Here is a 26,657-nt window from a genome sequence, read left to right as displayed (position 1 = left end):
ATACTACGTGCATACGTTCTAGCCACGCATTCACTCTCGTTCTGTCTCTTTCTATTCCCCCTCCCCAGGAGCGTTGAACGTTTAACGCAACCTTGTTGGAAGTCGCATTAGAAGTTTAACTTCGAAAAATCCTAAATCGCCCTATCGGGAGAACTCAACCTTTCAAATCAATAACTAGCGATCCCAAGTAATCTTGACCGATGGTCCGACACGTTCTGTTCATTAGCACCCTGATGTAAAGCTAGATAGAGCAATTATCTCGGGTGCGTATTTTCCGTACTTTGTATCTCTCTGTCTCTCTCCAACGCGAGGGCTTCATCGCGCAATAGACACACCGGATCGAATGTCCTCAAGCTTGGAGTATGAACCTGAAAAACTAATTCTCCTACTCCACTGCATTCCTCATTCGATCATGGACAAACGTTCGAGTTGCGAGTGATACAACTGTTGGTTTAATAAAATAATATTTAATGCATATATAATCGTTTTCGTCAGAAATACGAACAAAATATGCCGATAACAACATTCCAAATTACATAACGGGATTTTTACAAAACTTCCTTATTTACACGTTTTATTTAATGACCGTAGGCTGTAAACATTAGTATTATATACTGCATCCTGCATCTATATTGTAGCTTCATTTCAAGAACTCGGCATTAAGCGCTTGTGCATGGGCACATACTATTATTTTTTGGACATGTCTCCCGGCGAGGAAATGACTCCATAGAGCGCCTTGTCGTTCAGGGCAAAGGAGAAGGCACCAGACCGCCTGGAAGGCTGCCAAGTCAAGTCGGCAGTTGGCGGGTGTTGCAATGTTTGCAAGAGTGTACCGGCCTCACCACTAACCGGGAGGAGTGGCGAATTCTCGTGAGGCGCATAACATCTGCCAACAGCAATGATGCTGAATGACGACCACGACCGCTCTGACAAGAGTGATACGACAAAAGAAAGGAATATTGTAGCTGTTTATTGTCTAAATTGTGTCAAGGTGGTATTCGTGTTGCATTGTCTATGACATTAGGATGCTTAACCACCAGATAGGCAGTGAGCTTGTCACTGGACCAATAAATCTTAGAGAATTTTTGAGTTTAACAAAGATCGGCTAAAAACCAGGGATACCAACGACCGCAAAAAAAAGATAAAAGTTGACTTCATTTATATCGTAAAGCCACTTCTTTTTTCAAAACACCCTTTGCCTATAATCTGTATATCTCGACACACGTCAGTTTGAACGCAATAAATAAAGGCGCGAACGTAAAATAAACAAACACAAGTAGTTCAATGAACTCATGTTCAAGACAACCACATGTTGTTGCGCAATATGTCATGAAGATCATGTAGCGGCGCTCGAAGCGTTAGTGGTCTTAGTCACAGGGAGTTCCCAAAGCCCTGGGACGGAAAAGTGCATTCAAAATAACAACTGGCTTTGGTTTAACAATACTAAGGTTACACGTCTTGTTTACTTATATGCAGACGGCCCACCCGGTGTTAAATGGTAATCGGGGCGCAATGCCACTCGCCATTAAATACGAGATCGGTGTCTTTTTTTTTTGTTGCTTAGATGTGTGGACGAGTTCACAGCCCACCTGGTGTTAAGTGGTTACTGGAGCCCATAGACATCCACAGCGTAAATGCGCCACCCACCTTGAGATATAAGTTCTAAGGTCTCAAGTATAGTTAAAACGGCTGCCCCATCCTTCAAACCGAAACGCATTACTGCTTTACGGCAGAAATAGGCAGGCTGGTAGTACCCACCCGCGCGGACTCACAAGATGTCCTGCCACCAAATATAGCTTAATGTACATGTACTACTTACTTAGTGGTGGTAGGACCTCTTGTGAGTCCGCAAAAAACGTAAAATTATCGTCCTATCGATCATCATATCCCAATTAAGAATAGGCAATGTCATTGTTGTTTTTATTTTTAACCTCTTCATACAGGGCTACTTGGGAGAGACTCCCCAAGCGATAAGTCGGAATTTTGTAAGGCTTTTAACTATTTTGCGGCTCTTTGTTTTCCGTGTGGTGTTTGAGTGATGAGCTGTCTACATAATAGACAGAACGGTGACCATGTCCGCGCGGCTCACAACGCACCACCAGTGACCACAAATACTCTTAAATATGGGTTTCACTTTATTACAAGATACGAGTTCCCTCATCGTGGATAATTGGTTCCTGCCTGAGCATTCGACCCGCAACGCATCACCACAACGCAACGATAATCTACCACGCACGCTTTTCAAAAAAAAAAAATTGGTATGCTTTACGTATTCCTAAATATCGATATAGTAAATAAATGTTTACTAAAATACAAAATCATCGTTTGTCAGCGAAATGATAAGGGAATGTATCTTATATCTATCGGCGCAAAGGTGATATTTGAACAACGTGGAAATCATGTGGTCCGGTCATCAAAGGGATCTTGTAATTACTTAATACCTATCAGATTAACGGTGAGATTATCTGTCACTCTAAAATGCTTTCATATTCATTACTTACAATTGACTTATGAATTAAATATCAACACTAAAACAACAAAAAGTAATTCTGAACCTTTTCTCTTTTTTTTGGTCAGGAGGAAATCGCCGGACTTCCGCCCTCCACTGGGGATCGAGGGCGGGGCATGTCGGAGTTGAACCGACCAAAACCTCCTGTCGCTCAACAACCAGCATCCAAACCTCGCATGAGACAGAACTCATGAAAGAGCAAAGGGGGGAAAGTGAAGCGTTTAGTGCGGAACACATCTCTCCCATCACCCTCCCCCTCGGGACACCGGACTGGCGGTCGTCAGCGCCACGACCACCAGCCCTCTCGGTCGGCAGGCTATTCGAAGCCCGTCTAGATGGCGCCGGTTAGAATTTTTCTCTTACCAAATTTTAATCTTTTTTTTTATATAGCCCACTTTATATCGCTTGGACGGAAAACCGTGCCCAGCAGTGGGATGATAAGTCTGATTTTCTCTCCTTGAGGACAAACTATTAACCTTGTCGAATAACATTGACTTTGTGATAATGGCAACCAGACATCGTTCAGCTATTACTCACGAGATCAACAGTATGATAACAACAATCATTAATAATATCTTGATAATTATCATGTTATTATCATTGTGTTTGCCGGTGGCATTGCCCCTGTTAACTTGTTAGGACACGATTTGACTTGTTCGGCGGTGATCCTTGGAATAGAACCGTTCGAAGTATGTCACTTGTGCATGGTAATATTGACGTCAATATTATACACATAAATAATAGATTTTAGTATAGTAAAATTACATTGATCGAGAATAGTAATTGTTACCTGGTGTTAAATGATGAATATGTCTTTTTTAGTGCACTTAACAACGTGTTTCTTGATATTGGGTTGAGTAACACGACGCCATAATGCGAGTTTGTTTGTTTCTAACAGACGTGAAAAACAAACTCACTTTTGCATACAATTTGACTGCTTTGGATACACTAGAAATCATTTACGTTGCTGATGTCCATGGGCTCCGGTAACCACTTAACACTACGTGGGCCACGAGGTCATTGACCCTGCTAAGCAAAAAAATAAGAAAGAGTCGCTCTCACGTTCGACACTAACATCTCATGTGCTATAGAAAGTAAAAACTTCAAAAAAACACGGTTTTTTTAATTTACGTTTGAGGTAAAAAAATAAGTAGCTAATGATATACTCAAACTAACGTATTTATATGAATGTCTTCCTCCTCGCTCTGATGCAGGTAATGGAATTGTGGTGGAGACTATTAAAATACATCGACTTCTGAAGTTGGGTAGGTAGGTACAAGGATAGTAGTAACATTTTCACTGGACTTTTTGGCGGGAACGCGAGCAGTGAAGTTGTGTGATTTGTTTTATTTTGTCTATTTAGTGTTTCTTCAGGTTTAAATGTGTAATAACGGTGGTTTATTAAATGTTTAATATCTGTGAAAGTGCACCAATGTGGGAAAATGAAACAAAGCTGCTGGACGTAACTTCTCGGGTTCCTCCAAAAAGTCCACTGAAAAAATCTCAGTAAATGACCACCATTTTACTGCGATTATATTTCATCCCATATCATCTCATTTCATTAAATTTCATCCCAGTTGATTAATGTCTCAAATTAATCATCTTCATTTCATTTCACTCCATATTATCATTTTTCATAAAATTAAGAATATAAAGTAAAATAAGACATGACTTAAAGGTCTTAGTTACCAGGTCATAAAATCTCTTAAAAAAAAAAAAAACATTTTCACTACCTGCCCATAACTTCAAATAAATTCTATCCTGTCGTAACACTAGAAGAAATGCCCATTAGAAGTTTTCTCATCTTGCCGTCATGGCTCTACAATAAATATACTAAAGTCCTTGTACCTATTGAAAACGAATGTTTCATTACAAATAAAAAAACAACTAAACCAGAATCAAACCCAATTTTTGTTTTCAAATGAACCATATTTCCTCTGTTGAAATAAAAACCCAATGTAGCGGGAATTCCGATATTCTCCAATGCGCTTAACGATAACAAAAAATACCTTGACCTACCGTTCTGATAGTACCTACCCTTTTCTGGCCGCATTTACTTCAAAAAAGAAGAACGGGGTAGCTCCAACTAAATTGGTCCTTAAACAAGTCGCGACAAGCCACGCGTTCGCATTTCAGAAAAAACCACTCACACACACGTACCACGTGCCACGTATCATTATTATTATCTCGTATATACACTTACAGACTTACACTAGTTAAAACGACTCACACAACCGAAAATACAAGCGTTTTTCGAAGAAACTCCGACGAAACTGATCGGAGGATACGCACACATACAAATACTAGCGTGCGCATGCGCGGCCTTTCCAATAAAAGGGAACGCTACGTCACTTCTCCACATTCTACATTGAACATCCAAAGTGTACTAACGCGAGTTTCGTTAGCAAAGTTGTGAAATTATTGTGTCACAAGTTCGAATTACTGCGAGAAGTTCAAGTGTGTTTACATAATAGAAGGATTTTATGTAAAGTGTTAGTGCTTTCTGTGAAAATTCACATTCGGATTTCACTGCGGAGTTTGGAAATTAGTGAAATTCAAGAGTTAAGAAGCATTCGTCTATCCAAAATGTACAAGGAAGCAGTTGTTCCAGTAAAAGCCGAGACCTTCAGTGTCATAGCAGCTAAAAGGTAAATAAATATCTTAATACTTTACAGCTACAACAGGAAAAATTCAATATGCATAAACTAAAATGAATATTTCACAAGAATTTCACTTGACCTAGATCAAAGAACTTTAAAGTTCTAATAACTTCAAACATGCCAATTAGACTATAAATTGACGTACCTTATGCTTTTGATAATAATATTTTGTTTGTAGTATGGCGGTTAGCATCTCCGTTTGACATGCAAGAGACTAAAGTTTTTGGTAACATATAATTTATTAATGTATTTGTTTTCCCACAGCTCTATCGGACAATGTATCAAGACAGTGTTAAGGCGAGCCTGTGTCGAAAAAAGGTTAACTATTGGCTTACTTCCCGCCATTCAATACTTATCGAAGAACTGCAATGGTGCATTGTTTTGCCTGACCGCCGAAGCCCCGCCTGGCGATAGTGCAACGCATATGCAAGATGTCCTCCTGCAAGCATTTTGCGTTGAAAATGATATTCATGTTATTAAAGTGAGTTTCATTTTATTTCCTTCTTCATAAAATGAATTATACATAGTTATTATTAATTTTATATGACAATTTAGTTTCCACGAAGTAAAAAAAGTCATTAAAATTTCCGACTCTCTAACAAGAACCTATTAATCGAATTTATAACGATTCAAGGAATTAAGTTAAAAGGAATCAAAATAAAAAAGCTAACAAATTCGTTTCTTTGTACACAGGTCGATTGTGAGACTAAGCTGAGGAGAATGCTTGGTTACTGCTCTCCCATGGACTTCAGTTGCGTGCTGGTACACTATCCGTATACAGATCCATTCACAGACAGTCAAGAAATAGATTTATCAACATTATCTGAAGCCGAGAGACAGTTGATCGACCACTGCGAATCAGACTGGGGCTATTCACAAATGCCCGTCATCAAGTTGCCCGAGAAGTGAATTAAACATGAGGATATTATTGTGAAAAGAAAATTTTGCGATATTATTTTTCAAGTAGGTCGCCATTTTGGCTTAGGCACAACGCCATCTGTTGTTTGGTAGTTGCATTAAGTCTGCTTGAGAATGTTTTGGGGTTTGTTTTGAATTAAAATAATTTAAAAATTGATAGAGAGCAATTTGTAAAATGTAGGTGCTAAACTGCTACTGTCTTAAAATGTAAAAGTGTTTTTTTCATTGTTTCATAAGATAGTTTAATGTAACGAAAAATGTATTTATTATATCTTTATACCAATTTCGTAATAAATCTTTTGTAAAAGTTAAAACATAATAAACATGAATAAAATTTTATTTTATTTGTAACAAAGTTTCTTTTTTTCCCGCTTTTTCCCCTAAATATAATCTTAAGTTAAAAAGAAAAAGATTCCAGAAAGAAGCACAAGCAAGATAGATACCCATGATATTGAACTGTCAATAATATCAGGACAATAAATTTAGATAAACAATTTAAATAATTAATTTATGGTAGGAGCATCGTATAATGGAATTTTAATAAAAAATATGCTTAAGGTTCATCAGAAATTGAAATTTAGTATTTGCTGGAATTCTTGTATTTATCTATACTTCATAATATTACAAATCTGAAGTTTGTTTGTTTGAACACGCTAATCTCAGGAAATATTAATTGGTCCGATTTGAAAAATTATTTGTGTTAAAGATAACCCATTTATTGAGGAAGACGGCTATATAACATCTCTCTAAGACAAGTGGAGCACCAATAAAGAATGTTTCAAAATAGGGGTTTACATAGCTCCTTAACATTCTATAATTCAAAAATATTTTCACTTTCTATGTAAATGAAGTAGATGTAAAATTTAGCGTTGTGCCAAAGTAACTATTCCACGCGGACGGAGTCGCGGGCTAAAGCTACTCAGTAGATAAAGTACAGAGTTAGCCTGGAGCAGCCATAGCAATGTCCTTCTCAACTAGAAAAGGAAATCATGGAATAATTCTGTACCCCATCTACATGAACGGGTGTTGTTTTGCTGCACAAATCTATGTAATGTACTATTTTATTCACATCAAAATAAATTGTAGGCTAGTAAAACTATAGCACAAACTGAGTTTTTTGCTCTATATAAAGAGAAACAATATTTAAAGCTATAGCTTCACCAGTCTTTATGTTTTATTTATTTATTTCAATATTCAAAAATGTTTTAATATTTCTAATGCTCCTTCTTCTAATATTTCAATATTCAAATTATTATTTACGTCACCTTTATAACATATTAACCTCTTTTAAGGTTTGTGTCATAAATCATATAGAGGTTACATGTATAAAATTGCATCCAGTCAATAAAAACAAATAAAATAATGTGTATAGCCATCTAGTGCCAGAAAAAAGAAACTCTCAGGTAGCATTAAGCACCGCGAAAAATTTGATATACAAAACCGATTAGGATTTGGGGTATAATTATGTTAATAATAACTAATAATTGCAATTAATATGAAAAAATAAATATTGTTGTATGTCCACATAGGATGATACTATACTAATAAAAATAAATCAAATCCGGCTTTAGAGGTAGCATTTACTTTATGCATTGTAAATTGTAATAAAAACAAAAATAAACAATTCTATTAATTTTCAATTATGTTAATTGTTACGTAAATAACTAATTTCATATTATTTAGCTAGTCAATTTTTTTTATTAGCTTGCTCCCTTTTGCTCTATTATTAGATTAAAAATGTTGAACTTAAATTTCGCCAAAAAAACATTTTTACAAAATTTATTAAAGAGACATCTGTTGTCGACTAGCTGTACTTCTTCAACCAGTAGTTTAGAACAAAAGCGACTCCTCTCTCCCCGATCATAATAGATGGCGCGTTGGTGTTCCCGCGCGGCGCACACGGCATTATAGAAGAATCAATGACACGTAAACCAGAAACACCATAGACTCTCAATTGTGGGTCCACAACAGCTTTTTTATCCCACTTCGGGCCCATTTTACACGTTCCCACCGGGTGGTACGTGCTCGTAGTATAAGATCTGGCCAAATACACAATGTAGTCGTCAGTGCCCCAAATATAATTCTTGCAAGCTTTCAACGGTTTCTTAACGAAGTACGCGCCGAGACGTTTGAACGCCTTCGTGTTCTCCAACGTCAGGAGGAACTTGACTCCCTTAACTAGGGGAATCAAGTCTGTGGGGTCGTCGAAATAGTTTGCGTAGAGTAGTGGGGCTCCGCGAGGATTCTTTGGGTTCAGTAGCAACTTGCCTCGACTTTTCGGGACCAAGTTCATAGTTCTCGGCAGCAGGGCGTTGTAGAAGGCGGATGGGAATATCGTGAGGCTCTCGTAGAGGGTCGGCTGCCGGATGTACTCCTGCCAAGTGACGCTGTCCACTTGGAACTGCACGTCGGGCGCCGGCAGCGCGGCCTCCGTCCTTATAAACGCGATGGAGTTCGTCGGCCCGTTAGCCGCCAGCGGACCTCTCTTGCGTCGGGACAATTTATAAGCAAACAGTTCTTTCAGCAGCTGGTCGTTGCTCACTTTAGTGGACGTCGCGTTCGGCAGGGCCACGATTATGCCGTTGAAGGTGACGTGGTCGTGCAGGTTCTCACCCACGGCTAAATCTTTGACCACTTCTATGCCCAACTCGTCTAAGTGGTATTTAGGTCCTATGCCCGAGAGCATAAGTAGTTTGGGCGAGTTGATGGCGCCGGCGCTGATGATCACCTCCTTCTTGGCGTAGGCCGTGTGCCATTTGCAGTTCCTCTTGTAGACCACGCCGTACGCTTGCTTATTCTCATTGATCAGTATCTTGTGGACTTCAGCGTTGGTCCTGACGAGCAGGTTGGGGCGCCTGTCCCGGACGGGCTCTATGAAGGCGCGGTTGGTGGACACGCGCTGCCCGCCGCAGGAGAACGTCTGCGACTGCATCGTGCTGAGCTGGTTCTCGCCGTTGAAGTCTCCGATGGGGACGCCCCTCTCGTTGAAGGCCTCGGTCATCATGATGGACGGTCGGTCCACGTACGGGTATCTGGAGACGTACTGCTCTCCGCCGACGCCGTGGTACTCCCGGTTCAGACCTGCGATGTTCAAGTTCTTCTCGGACTTGATGAAGTAAGGCAGGACCTGTGAAATCGTTAGAGTCTCAGGTAGAGTTTATAACGCGATCCTCGTCGAGTAGGGCCGCGACGAAGGAATAGAATTTGTGAGTACGGGTGCGCACTATTCCGATGTACTATATCAGTTGATATTTTACTATCTTCTGTCGTAATTTATCCGACCCAGGCGATGCGGCGACGGGGCAATGCAAAGCCGCCATCGCCCGAAACATGTCGGTAGTCGGTCGATTCTCCGGTAGACTCTTCAAGCACTGGTCGCCGTCCTCGTCGAAGCCGTCGACGAACAAGCTAACGCATAGACGCAGCCCACTGAGTTTCCCGCCGGATCTATTCCGATCCGGTGGTAGATTCTGCGAAGCACTGCTCTTGCTAGGGTCAGTGTTAAGCATTCTCTCAGGTTGAGCTCACCTGGCTCGGTTACGCAGACATAGCCTCTCAAGTCTACCAGCATAAGTATGAAAAAAAAAGCAACACGGACACCTATAGTTTACAGGACACTGACCTCTTTATAGCTCCAGCCTGTGTTTCCGTTCGCAGCCCAAGTGTCGTAGTCCAGCTCGTTCCCTCGAACATAGGCTAAGGAGTTTATAGAGCTAGACCCGCCCATGGTTTTGCCTCTGGAAATGGATTTTGGATACATTCTTTTGTTTGTTAGGAATTACTGGCCCGGACGCCTTTCTAGTTTCACCGGGACAGATGGGCGAGCAAAGGCTCAGCCTGGAGGTAAGGGATTAGCTAACAGCTAATAGCGCCTCCTTTGTTATCAGAGTCCCTAAGCCGGCTCCTAGTGTTAGAGCTGAAGGTGTCTAATGCAATCTAATTGGACACCCTGCCTATTTCTGCCGTAAAGCAGTAATGCGTTTCGGTTTGAAGGGTGGGGCAGCCGTTGTAACTATACTTTATCTATTTATTCCATTCAATACAAAGTCAGGCTTACAGTTTGCACTAAAACGCCTTACTCTTTTAACACAAAAAAACATTAAAACTATTAAGTACTATTATTATGCTAAAAATAACATTATTTTGGAAAAAAGTATTCCCCAACTATCGGCAAATACGTCAGCATCCTGGATTTCGGACAGACCTTAGAACCTCAGAACTTATATCTCAAGGTGGGTGGCGCATTTACGTTGTAGATGTCTATGTGCTCCAGTAACCACTAAACACTAGGTGGGCTGTGAGCTCGTCCACCCATCTAAGCAATAAAAAAAAAAGTTCTGATGGATCCGTAAGGCTGTGTACGATACATTACTGAAGGCTCGCAAAATTATCACAATATTATTTCAATTCGTTAATTATCAAAAAGGGTCTCGCTTATATATTACATTAACAATAACGGTAACATTAATTTGCGGTAGGCAGCGGCTTGGCTCTGCCCTTGGCATTGCTGAAGTCCATGGGCGACGGTAACCACTCACCATCAGGTGGGCCGTACGCTCGTCTGCCTACAAGGGCAATAAAAAAAAAAACATGTGTGCAATTCACACGTGGTAGAAGTGAAACCTTCCAAAATTAAAATACAATTATCCTAAACGTCTTAAGTATATGTAAAATTTTGTCATTAGTAAATAATTGTAAGGTAGCGCCCTCTGTGAATTGATATTTTAATTTCACGTATAATCCTAAATTAAAATTCACTACAAGAGCTTTCATACACACGTTAGTATTAAAAAATCTCACAGATGGCGCTGTATTAAATAGTATGTATATTTCTGTCTCATTCTTTGCTGGCTTCATCCTACACATTTTTGTATTTGTGTCTCTTACCTGTCGTTTTTTCCGTTGCATCCGGTTTGAAATCACAACGATTCTAAAGAAGTTTTCACTTCAAAAATAAAAAAAATAACGTAAAAACGATACGTATATTATTTATTACATATAGAATTATTGTTATGTTAATATCAAATACAAGTTGACCTAGAAAGATTTAGAGTAGGTCACACTGGATTGTATAGAACAAATTATTTATTAAATTCCGATGATAATAATCTATACTAATACTAATAATATTATAAAGAGGAAAGATTTGTTTGTTTGTATTGAATAGGCTCTGAAACTACTGAACCGATTTGAAAACTCTTTCACTGTTTGGAAGCTACACTATTCCCGAGTAACATAGGCTAAAATCCTTTTTGAAAAAAAAAATGGGATCCTTACTAAAACTCCAATTACGTAATCCAAGGTGTAAAAAATTACCTAAAATATTCTTTACATCGCGTGCCCTGCGAAAACTATTGATGATAGAATAAAATAATGTACTACGACTTTGTAGAACACATTATTATTTACAAAAAGTGTCGCAACAGCATATGTCTAACTATTAAAATTAAGCCACAATAAGTGTTCTTTTATTTAAAAAAATAAAACAACGTCAAATATCGTTGAAATTTTTGTTAAAGACCCGAGCGGAGCCGGAGCGGGCGGCTTGTAGTACTATAAGAAGACATTGTGACACTTTTAGGTGCTTTTGTACCATCGTCTTCATAAACGTTGTCTCCAGATTCTTCAAGTGTAAAAAATTGCCACAGAAGTATGTTAATTCTTGTTTTGAGACTTTTATAACAAGATTAATTCGATGATTAGGATTAGGACCGAGGATTAGGTTATCTCGATACAAACTTTACTAATGTATTTCCCCTGTTTTGGGGATAATATTAGAATGTTGTGTACTTTATATGTAATCTGTAAGGCTTGAGGCGGGAGACTCGACCGTATCTTCCTTTTTTTTATAGCATAGAGGTGTGGACGAGCTCACAGCCCACCTGGTTTTAAGTGGTTGCCGAAGCCCATAGACGTCTACAACGTAAATGCCGCCACCCACTTTGAGATATAAGTTCTAAGGTCTCAGTATAGTTACAACGGCTGCCCCACCCTTCAACCCGAAACGCATTACTGCTTCACGGGAGAAATAGACGGGGCGGTGGTACCTACCCGTGCGGACTCACAAGACATCCTACCACTAGTGATTACGCTAATTGTAATTTTGCGGATTTGATTTTTATTACACGATGTTATTCCTTCACCGTGGAAGTCAATCGTGAACATTTGTTAAGTACGTATTTCATTAGAAACATTGGTACCCGCCTGGGATTCGAACACCGGTGCATCGCTACACACGAATGCACCGGACGTCTTATCCTTTAGGCCACGACGACTTAAAAGAGCAACGCAAGAAGAATAGAAAGCTCCTATTAATGTGTTACCCATCCTGACCTGCTAGGCATTGCAACACGACCCTCAGTATCGTGCGAAAAAAGTTCGAATTCAAAGGTACAACGTACCTCGGCCAGCTACAGCGCTGTCCCGGCCTGGCGAGGCAGCTCTTCCCATTCGGCTCAGTCTGGTAAGCCCAGTCTACGCTGGACTGGAGCAGCGATATAGCCAGACTCGGGACTGTGGTCACCAATGGTTGTTCGTCTCCTGCTTCCAGGAGTAGTACCTGTAGATAAATATTATTGGGTGACGTCGCGTGCACTTTTTTGTTTTTATTGCATAGATGGGTGTACGAGCTCACAGCCCACCTGGGGTTAAGTGGTTACTGGAGCCCATAAACATCTACAACGTAAATGCGAAGTTCTAAGGTCTCAAGTATAGTTACAACGGCTGCCCCACCCTTCAAACCGAAACGCATTACTGCTTCACGGCGGAAAACAGGTAGGGTGGTACCCGCGCGGACTCACAAGACGTCCTACCACCAGTAATTACACAAATTATAATTATGCAAAACATTAGTAACTTATTTGTCTATTCTAGTAGCTCTTTATTAATGGTATTTTCTTTATATTACGCGAGGGTTAGACATAATTTCTTCTGCGGCTTAATCGTTTGATGACAACTTTTTTTTTTTTCGAGCCGGGGGCCTAACCTCCTACGAGGTCCCCGCGCCTAGGGGGCACACGGGGTATGTGAGACTCAACGATCTGCAGGTGTTGAGAGCAGATCGCAGGCCCAAGGATTTTAGGGCCCACCCACTAAACGACTCCCCTGCACTCTTACACCCGACGTCCGATCTCCGTCTGGGGTCAGAACCCAGTCAGAGTAGGGGGGTTCCCGCGGTCAACACTACAACCAGACACGCGGCGCCACCCCGAGGACGCCCAACGGACAGGTCGTCGAGGCGATAGTCGACGACCAACGACGTCGGTCTCCGCGGTACGGCGGCCCTACCAGGCCGCCCGGGCGGTGCCGCTGGTGTTCCGGGAACCCCGCTGGGCCAGAACCAGCCTGCCGGGTCAGAACGCGATACACCGCCGACCGGGTTGCTCTCCCACAGTATGTTCGGCGACGACAGCGACGACGAAAATGCGGACCGCATCGCAGTCCGCAGCCGCCGACGCGCCGTCCCGTCCTCCTGGTGCCAGCGCGCTAGAGTGACGGTAGCGTGCGGCGCAGTCTCAACCCCCTTAGGTCGCCCCTTGACCATCACCGGGAGGAGACTGCCTCCTGATGACAACTAGCATAACATTCAAATGTTGAGGAACAACGACATGGCCGTCCGTAATAGCCGCGAAAACTGTAAACTATTTCAAAGGTCGGAAATGATTTAATGAAGCTAATAAACGCGAGGTTAAGCCTTAATAATACTAGTTCTAATTATATACCTACATATTTATATATTGTTATCGTGTGCGGTTAATTCTCTGTTTTGTAGACCGGTTGTTTTATCTATATATTAATACGTGAAGCAAAAACTTTGTACCCCTTTTTACGAAAATTGCGCGGACGGAGGAGTATGAAATTTCCCACACTTAGGTATGGAGAATATAGAGAAAAAGTTCAAAACGTTATTTTTTTTTTTAAATTATGCGTAAAAAATACATTAAAGCAATTAAAAAAAACATTACACACACTATACCACTTGTGTATACCACTATGTATTTGACACACACACGCAAGCATTCTATTTGTTTATTGTCAAACTTTTCTTAGACTGTGGTCAAATTGAGAATAGACTAAATATAGTATATAGTGTAATCTTGACGAAATCTGTGAATAAAGAAGTATAATAATAGTCTTTGACAATAGAATCATAATAGTGTACAAACTTATAATTTCAATTAATTATTTATAGTCGAATTTCGACTACCGGGGGACCACTAGCATAAAAGGGCCTTTAAAACGACAATTCTTACTTTCCAGTTTCCTACAGCACTGAGTCGATTGGCGACAACACATCCAGCGGAACCGGCTCCAACAACGATGAAGTCAAACTCTCTCTCCTCTTCGGTCTCTGGAGGTCTCCTCTTCCCGCTGGTTTGACCGAAGAGTCGAACCAGCAGGTCCAAGTACACGTACCCAAAGGAACTGCACGCAGTTAGATTTGTCGATCCCGGGCATGCTTGGTCCAGATTTATTGGCTGCCAAACCATTGTTAGCTGAACGGGAAAACAATTTATGATTGGTTCTACACTACACCGCCGCAACGTTGATGTAAGCACTCGTCAAATAAGAAAAATAAATAATATTTTAAAAATAGTGTAAGAAAAAATGATTTTATTGTAAACAAACGTGGGATGCTTTTCAGGATATGATCAAAATGACCCTTCTACTCATATCTGTTCATAAAATATTTATAACTACTGATACCGTGCACCCCACGCTTTTTTTTACAATAAAATCATTTTTTCTTACACTATTTTTTATTATAATTTATTAAAATTTATTTTCTGTTTTTAAGTTGGATTTTCTATAAAAGCGTATTTTGTTATGTTTGTTTAAACTATTATTTATTATTCATTTTTTAGTTGAATTTCAATTTTTTCATTTTTTTTTTAAATATTGAATTGTCATCGGTCCTTAATAAGTATATGAAATTTCGAGTTAATCCGACGTTTTGAAGGGGGTCAAAATCATGCTCAAAGATTCCGTTATATACTAACATGCATACGTCTGAAACTAAGAAAACACGTATTAAAAAACAGCTTTAATAGAATGAGTGTCTGTAGAAGAACTTACCGTGTTTTACTGTAATCAACAACAGTGTTTTGTTTTTTTCAAACCGATACTGATCCGTCAGTCCTTGATCCGCTTGCTACTCATCCGTTATATACAGACACAAAATGTTGCGCCGGCGGATGAGTCGCTACGTCTGTATAGCTCTTATATTGTCAGTCAGTATGCTAATTTATTAGAATTTAATGTGATTGTTACAGATAACAAAAATAGTACACTAATTAATTTTGTACTAAACTTACGTTTGTCTGCTATTTTAAATTCCTCAAGCCAAACACGTCATTATCTACATACATATATTACTGGTGGTAGGACCTCTTGTGAGTCCGCACGGGTAGGTACCACCACTCCGCCTATTTCTGTCGTGAAGCAGTAATGTGTTTCGGCTTGAAGGGTGGGGCAGCCGTTGTAACTATACTTGAGACCTTAGAACTTATATCTCAAGGTGGGTGGCGCATTTACGTCGTAGATCTCTATGGGCTCCATTAACCACTTAATACCAGGTGGGCTGTGAGCTCGTCTACCTATCTAAGCAATAAAAATAAATAAATTAAATAAATTTTTCGATAGTTCGATACGAAATTCGTAGTAGAATATTGTGAGGAGCTCGTGAGCTGTATAACTTGAACGTGCTCATCTTTGAACACCAAAAAATGGCTTGGAAATAGGTGGAATGCAACCTCGTTAAAAACCACGATTTGCGAGACGCAGATGAGATGGCTGAAGCAGATTACCGCGTAATCTTTCGACCCCTGTGTAATGACTGTGCTGTCCACGTTCACACACAAGGTCCAAGTCTTAACTGCTTTGCAGTACGGATGTAGCATCCATCGAACTGGAAACCTCGATTGCTTCCCGACGAGAGTAGACAAGACTAGGAGAATACCGCTGTTCATTCTCTGGTGAATTTCTTAGTCTCCTTTAAGGACGTCCGTGGACAGAGTTAGGATGCCATTCTTGGCTGACAGCACCACGTATCATTTGTTCTTCAAGTAAAACCATTGTAATAAACTAGTTAGAACCGTTTTAATTCGTTTCTACAATGTAAATAGATGAACAATTAACTATTTTACGCTTGAACTAGAAAAAAATCGGGTTTCGATGTCACAATTATTGATAGCGTAACGAATACGACTGTGGCTGGTTCTTTTAAATTCTGTTTAGCGTTTAGATACGTGAGCGAACTCACGCCGCCTGTTAAGTGGTTGCTGAATGTCGTATGCATCGATATGGGAACGCTGGCTTCCTTGAGACATGAGGTCTAAGATTAAATTGAATTCTATCGCGACTGTCTCATTATTGAAACCGGAACGATGACGCTACCTACTCATTCGGGATCACAATACATCACATTATAAGTAATTGTTTAACGCTACAAATTTTGCGGGTTTGATTTCTATAGCGTGATGTCTACACCTTGTTGTATACTACATGAGGTTATTGCTTGATTATTGAATCGTACGTGAATACGTGTCTAGTGGTTGTTGCTATATTAGGTAATAATTCATTAGAAAACTTCTCGGGCGTCGCATAGGTATCTTTCGTTGATTGTACTATGAAGGACATTCCTTGCAGTACCAATTTCATCATGGTTCAGGAACAGTTAGAGCTTGTACAAACAAAAACAAAAAAAAGAAACATGTGTGCAATTCACACGTGTTAGAAGTGAAACCTTCAAAAATTAAAATACAATTATCCTAAATGTATAAGTATATGTAAAATTTTGTCATTAGTAAATAATTGTAAATCATCTTTTATAGTATGAGGTAGCGCCATCTGTGAATCGATATTTTAACGTCACGTATAATCCTAAATTGAAATTCACTACAAGAGGTTTCATACGCACGTTAGTATTAAAAAATCTCATAGATGGCGCTGTATTAAAAATTTTCGACACTTCCGTTGCATACCTGCGTGACGTTACATCTGTAAAAATTTTACCCTCATGCGCCTTAAGAAGTTTCACTTCAATAATTATTAAATGTCTTAACCCTTGATATTTCACTGTGAGGTTTTTATTCTCGCGTATTAAGTTCCGCGATCGGAATTACACCTATAATATTTGCACTGCGAATAAAATTTCGTATTATTTTTGTCAGTTTAATTCAGTTCTCGGTTGAGACGCACGCGTATAAAATGGACAACCGAACTAAATTTTTAATTTATCTATACTAAGGCGGCGTAACAGACGTATCAAAAGATGTCATGAACATTGGGATTCAATTCACCCACTTGCGGCATTGAGATCCATGAAACTGAGCGAAACATGCGAATTTTATTCTGCAGTGCTTAGATTACTTTATGCGGGACAAAATATTCGCGCGGAAATAAATCGCACCGCCTCGCGTTGAATTTCCATCAAATTACATTTTTTTTCCCGTCAGCGCGGCTACTCCGATATATACGATTAAAATATGTGTTACAGAATTACGAGGAAAAAAAACGCGCGATGAAATATGGCAGTGCGGACAAGGCCTAACTCTCAAATGGTGCTTATTATTTATTAAGTATCTATGCTAATTGAAGATTCCGAGGCATTATGCTTTTTTTTCCTACCTATTCTAGTAACCTCGAGGGGTTATTTTAGATTCGCCGAATTAGTAGGTGTGCTCACGGGGCTCAAACGTGATGACGTTGCTAACACAAACCCTAGCAAGAGCCGTGCTTCGCAGAATCTACCACCGGATCGGAAACGCGACCCACAGAGAAGATCCGGCGAGAAACTTGGTGGTCTGTGTCTGTGTTGTGGGTTAATGTATATTATTGTATATACTCGCCGAGCCCTCCGTTGACTATAACTGATTAATAGACGTATATTCTGTGTTATATAAGGTGGGGGACGGCGCGTACGCAGTCCCCACTACCAAAAATTACGCGTCCGAGTTACCCGCATTAGGGGTAATCGCAAGGGTCAACCACTCCGCAGTGCAATGGAGTAGCCTCGCCCTGGGGGAACCGCCTAGTTGATCACGGTATCCCCTACGCCAGGTAAGTATGATTTCTCTACGTCGCTTCAGGAAGGTCTGTCGGGCCGTGAGACATCTCGTCATCGCGATGTAGAAATGGTCAGAAAAGATTTAGTGACATCTATTGGTGTTAGTTGGAACTTGTATTATGCAGATGGCGAAGATAAATTAAGGCAAAAATGAAAATCGCATTAAGAATATCTTTTTTAGATTAATTGTTGTTATTAGTTTGAAATTTTTAATTTAGCGTCAAATTTTAATATTCTTTCTAGTTCATTACAAATACATATTTAAGACGTGGATTTTGTCATTTTAATAGAAGTCTTACGCCTATGAAATTACCATTTCCCAGTCCGGCAACTTTAAACTCCAATATTACTTTTTTTATGTTTGTTTACACTGAAAATTGTTAAAGGAGTAGATTTTTGTGATGAGTTTCGCATGATTTTTGATAATAAAAAACAAACTATGAGCGTAGTTTATCTTTGTTATACTAGATGGCGCAGTTGTAAGCATATTTTTATACATTGGTTCGAAGTAAGTATCAGTTGAATGGAATATTTGAAATGTTGAAATTCAACTAATAATTATTTTTAATAAATGTATCTTTTTAAGTGATTGGTTTTGTTAATTTTAAGTATGTTTCAATGATACTATGTACACATATTATTATGGTCTTGTTGTTGTCTGAAATAAAATAAAATAAATCATTCATATTTCATTTGTAAATATGTAATTGCAAATTATTTGAGACTTCCTAATTTTATTGAAACATTAATTAAATAACGCGGACTTAGGATTTGTACACAAAACTGCGAATCAGCGCGATGCGAATTCGCAACACAAATAACTACGACACGAATTGCTGCAATGCAATTTCGTGCGGCAAGACGTCTCCCTTCCACAATTACCACAATCCTTTACACATCTCAAGAATGCGCGCAACTTCTTGCGATGCGTCGCGGGAGCTCGTAGATTTTTACGACTCACTGAATTTGGCCCCCTTTTTTTGATTTTGGTTTTTTTTATTTTTTATTATTTGTTCGTCGTTTGTTCGTTAATGTTTGAATGTAAAAGTTGTTTATTCGTCTTTTATTTATTTATAATTAATTAAACAAAATATGATCACCCTTATGTTGGCTCCCTTTACTAGATATCTTTATTTTTATCGCTCAGATTAATTAATTTTGATCAATTATTATTATCGTTTGTTCCACGACTATTGGTGATTGTTCGATCATAAAAACAATTAAATTTCCAATTATTATTATTTTATATCTAATATGCAAACCATCACCGCTCGCCTACATTGCGCATGCGCCGGTTTTGTCAGTCAGCTGGCAATGGCCGTTGTACTAGCGTTTTGTTAACAAGTGCGTTTATAATGTCTAATTATTTCTTATGTAGATCAAAAAAATATTGAAAACTTCAACAAAAAAATGTCAGTGAAGACGGCCAATTAGTCGTTAAAGTACGATTGGCGCGGTTTTAATAAGTTGAGTTATTTTTAATGATATTGAATATTAATAGGCATATATAAATTCTTGTTCGAAATGTTGGTAGGCACATATCGGACCGAGAGGGCTGGTGGTCGTGGCGCCGACGACCGCCAGTCCGGCGTCCCGAGGGGGAGGGTGATGGGAGAGATGTGCTCCGCACTAAACGCTTCACTTTCCCCCCTTTGCCTTGTCATGAGTTCTGTCTCATGCGAGGTTTGGACGTTGGTTGTTGAGCGACAGGAGGTTTTAGTCAGTTCGACTCTGACATACCCCGCCCAGTATCCCCAGATAAGGGCGGAAGTCCGGCGATTTCCTCCTGACCAAAAAAAAAAAAAAGGCACATATCGGATGATTCCAGTTTCTATCCGCGCTGCAGGAATATGCGCCTTGAAGTTGTGCTTTGTTAAAAGTCTGTATTTGTGATGAAATTATTTGCAGTGTTATATAAAAACAACCGCAATTTTATTGGCATTGACTCTATGTAAAGCTACTACACCTTTCACATCCGAAGTAACAATATGATTTAAGTAAACTGGGCTTTTATTTCCAAGTTTAACCTGTTGTTCCTGGCTTTCAACAAAAACTTTGAAGTCCGTATTTGTACAATGTTCAGGATAGTCTCAGATAACCTGGCTTAAAAACGGAATAAAGTCATCCTCACCGCCGCCTACTTCAGGTCCCCACTTCGATAAAGCGGCACGACACGAGATCCAGTCTGTCTTGTTGTATAAGAATTTTTCAATAGGAGGATTAATTTGGTATCTGCCAACGGACAATAAAACACGAGTAAGCGTAGAAAAATGACAGCTCCCCCCCCCATACAATCATCATGCACCCACCATTCGCATAGTGGAGTGATTGGAGCACTGCAAAAGCTGACATCAATAGCCGATGGATTTCAGTTAGGGTAATTATTAAAAAAAAAATCCTACCTAAGCTGAGAGCCTTGAGAGGCTATATCAGCGTAGCCTTAACTAGTAGGTGAGCTCATGGGGCTCAAGCCTGATGACGTTGCTAACACAAACCTTAACAAAAGCCGTGCTTCGCAGAATCTACCACCGGATCGGAAACGCGACCCACCGAGAAGATCAGGCGAGAAACTTGGTGGTCTGTGTGTGCTGTGGGTTAATGTACTCGCCAAGCCCTCCGTTGGATAGAGAGCAATAACACGGGTCAACACTAAATTTGACTTTGGTTGCAAAGCATAAAATTTTGATATTTTAGATCGTCATTAGACAAAAAAAATATATATGGCATGAAACAGTTTGCTTTTGAACTTTAATAAATTGACCACATATGAAACAAAATGCATCAGCATCATATTTACACTTTCGTGACATTTTAAGTTTTTCTGGGTTTGTACAAAACACCTGATCGTTGTTTATGATTCGAGTGCCATCTAGTGGCACTGTGTAAACGTAAATACCCCACTCTCATAGCGCGGTTTTTTTGAAAGTATAGAAATAATAAAAATTTATAAAAAAATTGAAAACTGAGTATTATTACTACTATAACTATCACAAAAGCAAACTTTATGCCAAAAAAGGTATTTTATTTTCATTTTTGTGAATAATTAACCGAAAAAACCTAGTATAAACGTTAGGACAAAGAACGATTTTTTTTTGTAGAGTTGTGTAATAGACGAGTTTATTGCGTTATGAAATATTATGAATGGGGGACGGCGCGTACGCAGTCCCCACTACCAAAAATTACGCGTCCGAGTTACCCGCATTAGGGGTAATCGCAAGGGTCAACCACTCCGCAGTGCAATGGAGTAGCCTCGCCCTGGGGGAACCGCCTAGTTGATCACGGTATCCCCTACGCCAGGTAAGTATGATTACTCTACGTCGCTTCAAGAAGGTCTATCGGGCCGTGAGACATCTCGTCATCGCGATGTAGAAATTGTCAGAAAAATTTTAGTGACATCTATTGGTGTTAGTTGGAACTGGTATTATGCAGATGGCGAAGATAAATTAAGGCAAAAATGAAAATCTATCACGCATTAAGAATACCTTTTTTACATTAATTGTTGTTATTAGTTGAAAATTTTTGATTTTGCGTCAAATTTTGATATTCTTTCTAGTTCATTATAAATACATGTTTAGGACGCAGATTTTGTCATTTTAATAGAAGTCTTACGCCTTTGAAATTACCATTTTTCAATCTGGGAACCTTAAACTCCAATATTACTTTTTTTATAAGTTTGTTTACACTAAAAATGGTTGAAGGAGTAGATTTTTGTGATGAGTTCCGCATGATTTTCGATAATAAAAAACAAACTATGCGCGTAGTTTATTTTTGTTATACTAGATGGCGCAGCTGTCAGCATATTTCATTTGTGAACGGATTTTGTCATTGTAATAGAAGTCTTACGCCTATGAAATTACCATTTCTCAATCCGGCAACTTTAAACTCCAATATTACTTTTTTTTTATAAGTTTCTTTACACTGAAAAGGTTAAAGGAGTAGATTTTTGGGATGAGTTCCGCGTGATTTTCGATTTTAAAACATTAACAGAAAACAAACTATGCGCGTAGTTTCTTTTTGTTATACTAGATGGCGCAGTGTAAGCATATTTCATTTGCGAACGTAACTTATTTGAGATTTAATAATTTTATTGAAACATAAATTAAATATGACTGTTATTTAAATGGTTAACATAGTATTCGAATTTTTGTGAGCAGAAAGATATAATCTTTGAGCAGAAATAGCTAATTGATCAGCAACTCATGGCCAGCAAACATTCCAAAATCAGTCAACAATTTATGTCATTCTGGTTGGCTGTAATTATTTTTGTACAGCATATTAATTATATAAGCTGCAATGAGCTACTCCTGTTTAATAAAATTTTGGTAAGCACTCAGAGGGTAAGCAAAAATTTCATTTTGAATTGCATAAAAAAATAGCAAAAATACTTGTCATGAAAAAATTGATGCATTCCTTACAATTACTAGTTAATTTATTTACTCTCTCTTTAGGTATTACATATTTAGTTACAGAAGTGTAAATTTATAAAAGATTTTTTTATTCTCATAAAATTCTATAAAATATAATTGACATAAATAAAAAAATATAAAACAATTAAATACGAAACCACACAAATCTCTTTAAAACACGTTGTTACCACTGCAATTTGACTGCTCATTAGTGCTAATAATCGCCGCATAATCATCGAATGACAATATTGGCACACGGTTGGCTTCTCTTGTCACACGCATGCTCTTACTCCGCGAACTTTTAACGTACATTGTCGATTTTTCAACAAAAACCGTGGTAATATATCGATGCAAAAACCAATTAGTTTGTGGTTTGTTATATTTTGTATTCTCGGGATATTATGCTCCGAACACATAAAAGTCAAACACACCAATTTTTAACAATATAATAATTTAATATGTGTACAATCTATACTAATATTATAAAGAGGAAAGATTTGTTTGTTTGTTTGTTTCGAATAGGCTCCAAAACTACTGGACCGATTTGAAAAATTCTTTTTCCATTAGAAGCCGACATTGTCTCTGACGAACATAGGCTACTTTTTTAAAAAAAAATTTTTTTTTTCATGTGTGTTTTAATGTTTCCGAAGCGAAGTGAGGGCGGGTCGCTAGTGTTCTATTATAAAGTAAAAAGAGTAAACAAGTCGCTAGGCACTACAAGACACCGATTAAAACTAAAATTATAATACGTTTTACAATCAACTTAAATCGACGCGCGCGAATTTCGCAGTATGACGTCACGGGACACCTGCGCGTTCGGAAACTCCGATCGCATCCGATGACGCCCGAGTGCGACCGAGTGTTGCACGCTACAAGTTATTTGGCTCACCATGTTTTAAATATGCATAATATATTATACCAATCAAACATAGGTACTTTTTTTTTTATTGCCCTTGTAGAGCGTAGACAGAGCCAAGCCGCTGCCTAATTTCTTGTAAATTTTTAAAATACATTTTCACATTACATCTACGGTATTAATTCGGTGTAGGTACCTACTATTGCGTTTTCATTTTATAAAATTTTGGATAAGCTTTAAGAAATAATATGTTCTCAATTTCAGATAATTGAGATTAGTATGTATAAAGTAGTACTTGATTTTTTTTTCTTTATCAGTAAAACCGTAAAACCATAATTTTGTTACTATGTACATATAATCTTTTGCCAATTTCATTTATACTTAATAAAAAGTATAAAAAAAATATATAGGTAGGTAGACAAAAAACGCAGCCGGTAGGATTCGAACCTACGCTCCCAGAGGGAATCTGATTTCGAGTCAGACGCCTTAACCACTCGGCCACGACTGCTGCACAAGTAACGTAAGAAATTAAGAAATACAATCTTAACTTACATTATCTACATTTTATAGGAATTTGATGACAGGACATTAACATTTAACAATGAATAGGAAATGAATTAGTAACACCACAAAATTATGACTAGCAGTAACTTTTTCTTCTTCTTCGCTAATCCCACATTTTTATCTCATCATGCTGCGCAGGGATTTGGCATGAGTTGTTCGAGCGGATGCCTGCCTGACATCAACCCTCCTTAGGTTAAGTAACTTAAAGGATACTCAACAATTTTAAGAAATCTTATACTAAAAATAAATTTTAAACATTGAAAAAAAATTATATATTTGTAGAAAAAATATGCAGTTTTTTCAAAATTTTAAAAAGAGCATTACCTAATTTAAATTACTTAAAAACGTACGAACGAAACCAAAAAATTTGTAGGGGACACCCGGGTTTGAACCGGGGACCTCTCGATCTGCAGTCGAATGCTCTACCACTGAGCTATATCCCCGTTGCACTTAGAAACAAAATATTGATATAGTATCCGATAATCCACTGTTCTTTCTAATATTTTAACGACTATTAAGATTTGTTGAATCGAAATATAAAGTTCAAATGTAATTAAAATTTCAAACATTGATTGGATGCGAGAAAAGTAGTTTAATGCATTAGACGGCTATGATTATGCTTATGTGTATGTAATCTGTACCAATAAACAAAAACAGAGCAAGCTTGTAAATTGATCCTGTGCATCAGTTATTAAAAAAAAAAATATATATTATCCTTTCGTCTGATATATAATAATAATATTATGTATTTAATAGATTTTTCGCGACAAACTTTTACATGATATAAATTGTATATTATGAAACAATTTTGTTTTGATTTAATTAAGAGTGTATTTTTTTTATAGGATAGGATGGGTGGGCGAGCTTACGGCCCACCCGGTGTTAAGTGGCTACTATGTTAGTGTTAAAACGAAACGTGGTACATGTGTGCTAGACTCACAACCAGCCTTGCCAGTAGAATTATTTCTTTTTAGAAAATTTAAATACCAGTTTAAAAAGGGTTTTTGCCTGAATTTTTCATTTGACTCGATTCCTACCGGTGTCTAGTCTGGGTCTGGTTCTTGTTGTATGTGTGCTTCCGGACACACGAGAAAACCCTTGCTTGGGAATTTGTTGGAAAGACATGAAATAATATTTATTAATATTAATTGAAAATTGTTGTCTGTGTATTGTAACAATGGAGAATATATTTTAGCAGTGCATGTATTGACAAAAAAGAAATCAAAAAGGAAACGCCCCCGGGTGGGCTCGAACCACCAACCTTTCGGTTAACAGCCGAACGCGCTAGCCAATTGCGCCACGGAGGCAGATGAGCAATGTATTGAAATTATGTAACACTAAATATTGTGAAGAAATCTATGTGATACATAACATGACTTAAAAATATAATCTAATTAATATTAACTGGTGGTCCCTCAGTACATAGTCGAAATTCGACAATAATTAATCTATATTATAAAAAGGAAAGATTTGTTTCTTTGTTTGTATTGAACAGGCTCCAAAACTTCTAAACCGATTTGAAAAATTCTTTCACTGTTTGGAAGCTACACTATTCCCGAGTGACATAGGCTATAATCATTTTTGAAAAAAAATTAGGGATCCTCACTAATACTCCAATAAAGTAACCCAAGGTGTAAAAAAATTACCTAAAATATTCTTTACATCACGTGCCCTGCGAAAACTATTAATGATAGAATAAAATAATGTACTAAGACTTCATAGAACACATTATTTACAAAAAGTAACCGCAATAAATGTTTTTTTATTTAAAATAATTAAATAACGTCAAATATCATTGAAATTTCTGTTGACCCGAGCGGAGCCGGAGCGGGCCGTTAGTTGAAATTATAAGTTTGACAATTATTATGGTTTGTTTTGAATTTAGATGTTTGGTACTGGAAAAAGGATAAGTTTTAGGACTCACTCAGTAGCTCGTTGATGCACTATTCAATTTTCTCACCGGCGAGAGTTATATGTGCTGATTGATCAACAAATCACAATTTTATCGTTTTTGCACCGGCACCATGTTTTAGTTTTTTTTTACACACTTTTTTACGGTAGGCAGCGGCTTGGCTCTGCCCCTGGCATTGCTGAAGTCCATGGGCGACGGTAACCACTCACCATCAGGTGGGCCGTATGCTCGTCTGCCTACAAGGGCAATAAAAAAAAAAAAAAAAACTTCGCGCCATTTTTATATGCGCGTAGTTTTTTCTTGTAGTGTCAACAGATGGCGTGGATTCCACTTCGATAAAGCGGCACGACACGAGAACCCTCTCATCGTGGCCGCCGGTAACTACATTCCCGTGTGCTTAGTGCGAGTTTTGTAACGTTCTCGATAGCGAGCCAGTTTGCTCAAATTTGTATGCAATTGGAACAGCGCCCCTAGCGGCAAACGTACCCGGTGTTATTTTGTGAGTGCGAGTTCATATTAACGTTGTGATCACGTAACCGAGTAATTTTACCGAAATGAGTACCACGAATGACATTTGTGCGAGTGCGTGTTACAAATTAGTGGATTTTAACGTTTCGATCGAGTATTTCTTTAGTAGTTCTATTTTTCCAACTACAGAGGCAAAAGTATCATGCCATAGAGCCTAATCTTTTTTTATGAAAAATGATAATATGGAGTGAAATGGATTTGATTAATTTGAAGCATTAATCGATTGGCATGGAATGA

At 38.4% G+C, this 26,657-nt stretch overlaps 3 protein-coding genes and 5 non-coding genes across 9 annotated transcripts in view; 1 reads left to right on the top strand and 7 right to left on the bottom strand.

Annotated features, from left to right (window-relative positions):
• LOC101742711 (electron transfer flavoprotein beta subunit lysine methyltransferase) overlaps window positions 1-5,377 on the bottom strand; it is a 43,396-nt gene extending 38,019 nt beyond the window's left edge. Inside the window, exon 1 of one of the 2 annotated variants that reach the window (XM_062676776.1) lies at window positions 5,315-5,377. In XM_062676776.1, the coding sequence (XP_062532760.1) occupies window positions 5,315-5,362 (48 nt within the window). In that variant the 5' untranslated portion in view covers window positions 5,363-5,377. Of the gene's footprint in view, window positions 1-4,546; window positions 4,898-5,314 lie in introns of those variants that run through there. The other variant, XM_012696655.4, reaches the window with a different exon arrangement.
• LOC101742570 (growth arrest and DNA damage-inducible protein GADD45 alpha) lies at window positions 4,628-6,442 on the top strand. Its single transcript, XM_004933468.5, has 3 exons — window positions 4,628-5,157; window positions 5,434-5,650; window positions 5,863-6,442. Exons 1-3 carry the CDS (start codon window positions 5,096-5,098, stop codon window positions 6,076-6,078), a joined length of 495 nt encoding a protein of 164 aa, XP_004933525.1. The 5' UTR covers window positions 4,628-5,095; the 3' UTR covers window positions 6,079-6,442.
• A 694-nt stretch (window positions 6,443-7,136) lies between these two features.
• On the bottom strand, window positions 7,137-16,254 carry LOC101742426 (glucose dehydrogenase [FAD, quinone]). The gene is made up of 5 exons (XM_004933467.5): window positions 15,163-16,254; window positions 14,340-14,582; window positions 12,489-12,646; window positions 9,710-9,824; window positions 7,137-9,214 (listed from the first exon to the last, which is right to left on the bottom strand). The coding sequence occupies exons 2-5, from the start codon at window positions 14,574-14,576 to the stop codon at window positions 7,892-7,894; spliced, it is 1,833 nt and encodes a 610-aa protein (XP_004933524.1). The 5' UTR covers window positions 14,577-14,582; window positions 15,163-16,254; the 3' UTR covers window positions 7,137-7,891.
• Window positions 16,255-17,993: 1,739 nt separating this feature from the next.
• On the bottom strand, window positions 17,994-18,155 carry LOC119630774 (U1 spliceosomal RNA). The gene has a single exon (XR_005246443.1). It is a non-coding gene; the product is annotated as a U1 spliceosomal RNA (small nuclear RNA).
• Window positions 18,156-21,297: 3,142 nt separating this feature from the next.
• LOC119630763 (U1 spliceosomal RNA) lies at window positions 21,298-21,459 on the bottom strand. The gene has a single exon (XR_005246438.1). It is a non-coding gene; the product is annotated as a U1 spliceosomal RNA (small nuclear RNA).
• Window positions 21,460-23,842: 2,383 nt separating this feature from the next.
• TRNAS-CGA (transfer RNA serine (anticodon CGA)) lies at window positions 23,843-23,924 on the bottom strand. Its single transcript has one exon. It is a non-coding gene; the product is annotated as a tRNA-Ser (tRNA).
• Window positions 23,925-24,351: 427 nt separating this feature from the next.
• TRNAC-GCA (transfer RNA cysteine (anticodon GCA)) lies at window positions 24,352-24,423 on the bottom strand. Its single transcript has one exon. It is a non-coding gene; the product is annotated as a tRNA-Cys (tRNA).
• A 790-nt stretch (window positions 24,424-25,213) lies between these two features.
• TRNAN-GUU (transfer RNA asparagine (anticodon GUU)) lies at window positions 25,214-25,287 on the bottom strand. The gene has a single exon. It is a non-coding gene; the product is annotated as a tRNA-Asn (tRNA).
• Between the last annotated feature and the right edge of the window lie 1,370 nt (window positions 25,288-26,657).

The sequence above is a fragment of the Bombyx mori genome, chromosome 28 (assembly GCF_030269925.1).
Source record: "Bombyx mori chromosome 28, ASM3026992v2".
In the NCBI taxonomy this organism is placed as follows: Eukaryota; Metazoa; Arthropoda; class Insecta; order Lepidoptera; family Bombycidae; genus Bombyx; species Bombyx mori.
The sequence above is the reverse complement of the archived record's forward strand: the minus strand, read 5'-3'. Positions and strand labels throughout refer to the sequence as shown.

Coding starts and splice junctions, on each gene's coding strand:
- LOC101742570 (XM_004933468.5), top strand. CDS start 5,096: ATGTACAAGGAAGCAGTTGTTCCAGTAAAAGCCGAGACCTTCAGTGTC. Junction 5,158..5,433: donor AGTGTCATAGCAGCTAAAAG/GTAAATAAATAT, acceptor GTTTTCCCACAG/CTCTATCGGACAATGTATCA. Junction 5,651..5,862: donor ATGATATTCATGTTATTAAA/GTGAGTTTCATT, acceptor CTTTGTACACAG/GTCGATTGTGAGACTAAGCT.
- LOC101742426 (XM_004933467.5), bottom strand. CDS start 14,576: ATGGTTTGGCAGCCAATAAATCTGGACCAAGCATGCCCGGGATCGACA. Junction 12,647..14,339: donor GTGCTGTAGGAAACTGGAAA/GTAAGAATTGTC, acceptor ATTTATCTACAG/GTACTACTCCTGGAAGCAGG. Junction 9,215..9,709: donor CAGGCTGGAGCTATAAAGAG/GTCAGTGTCCTG, acceptor ACGATTTCACAG/GTCCTGCCTTACTTCATCAA.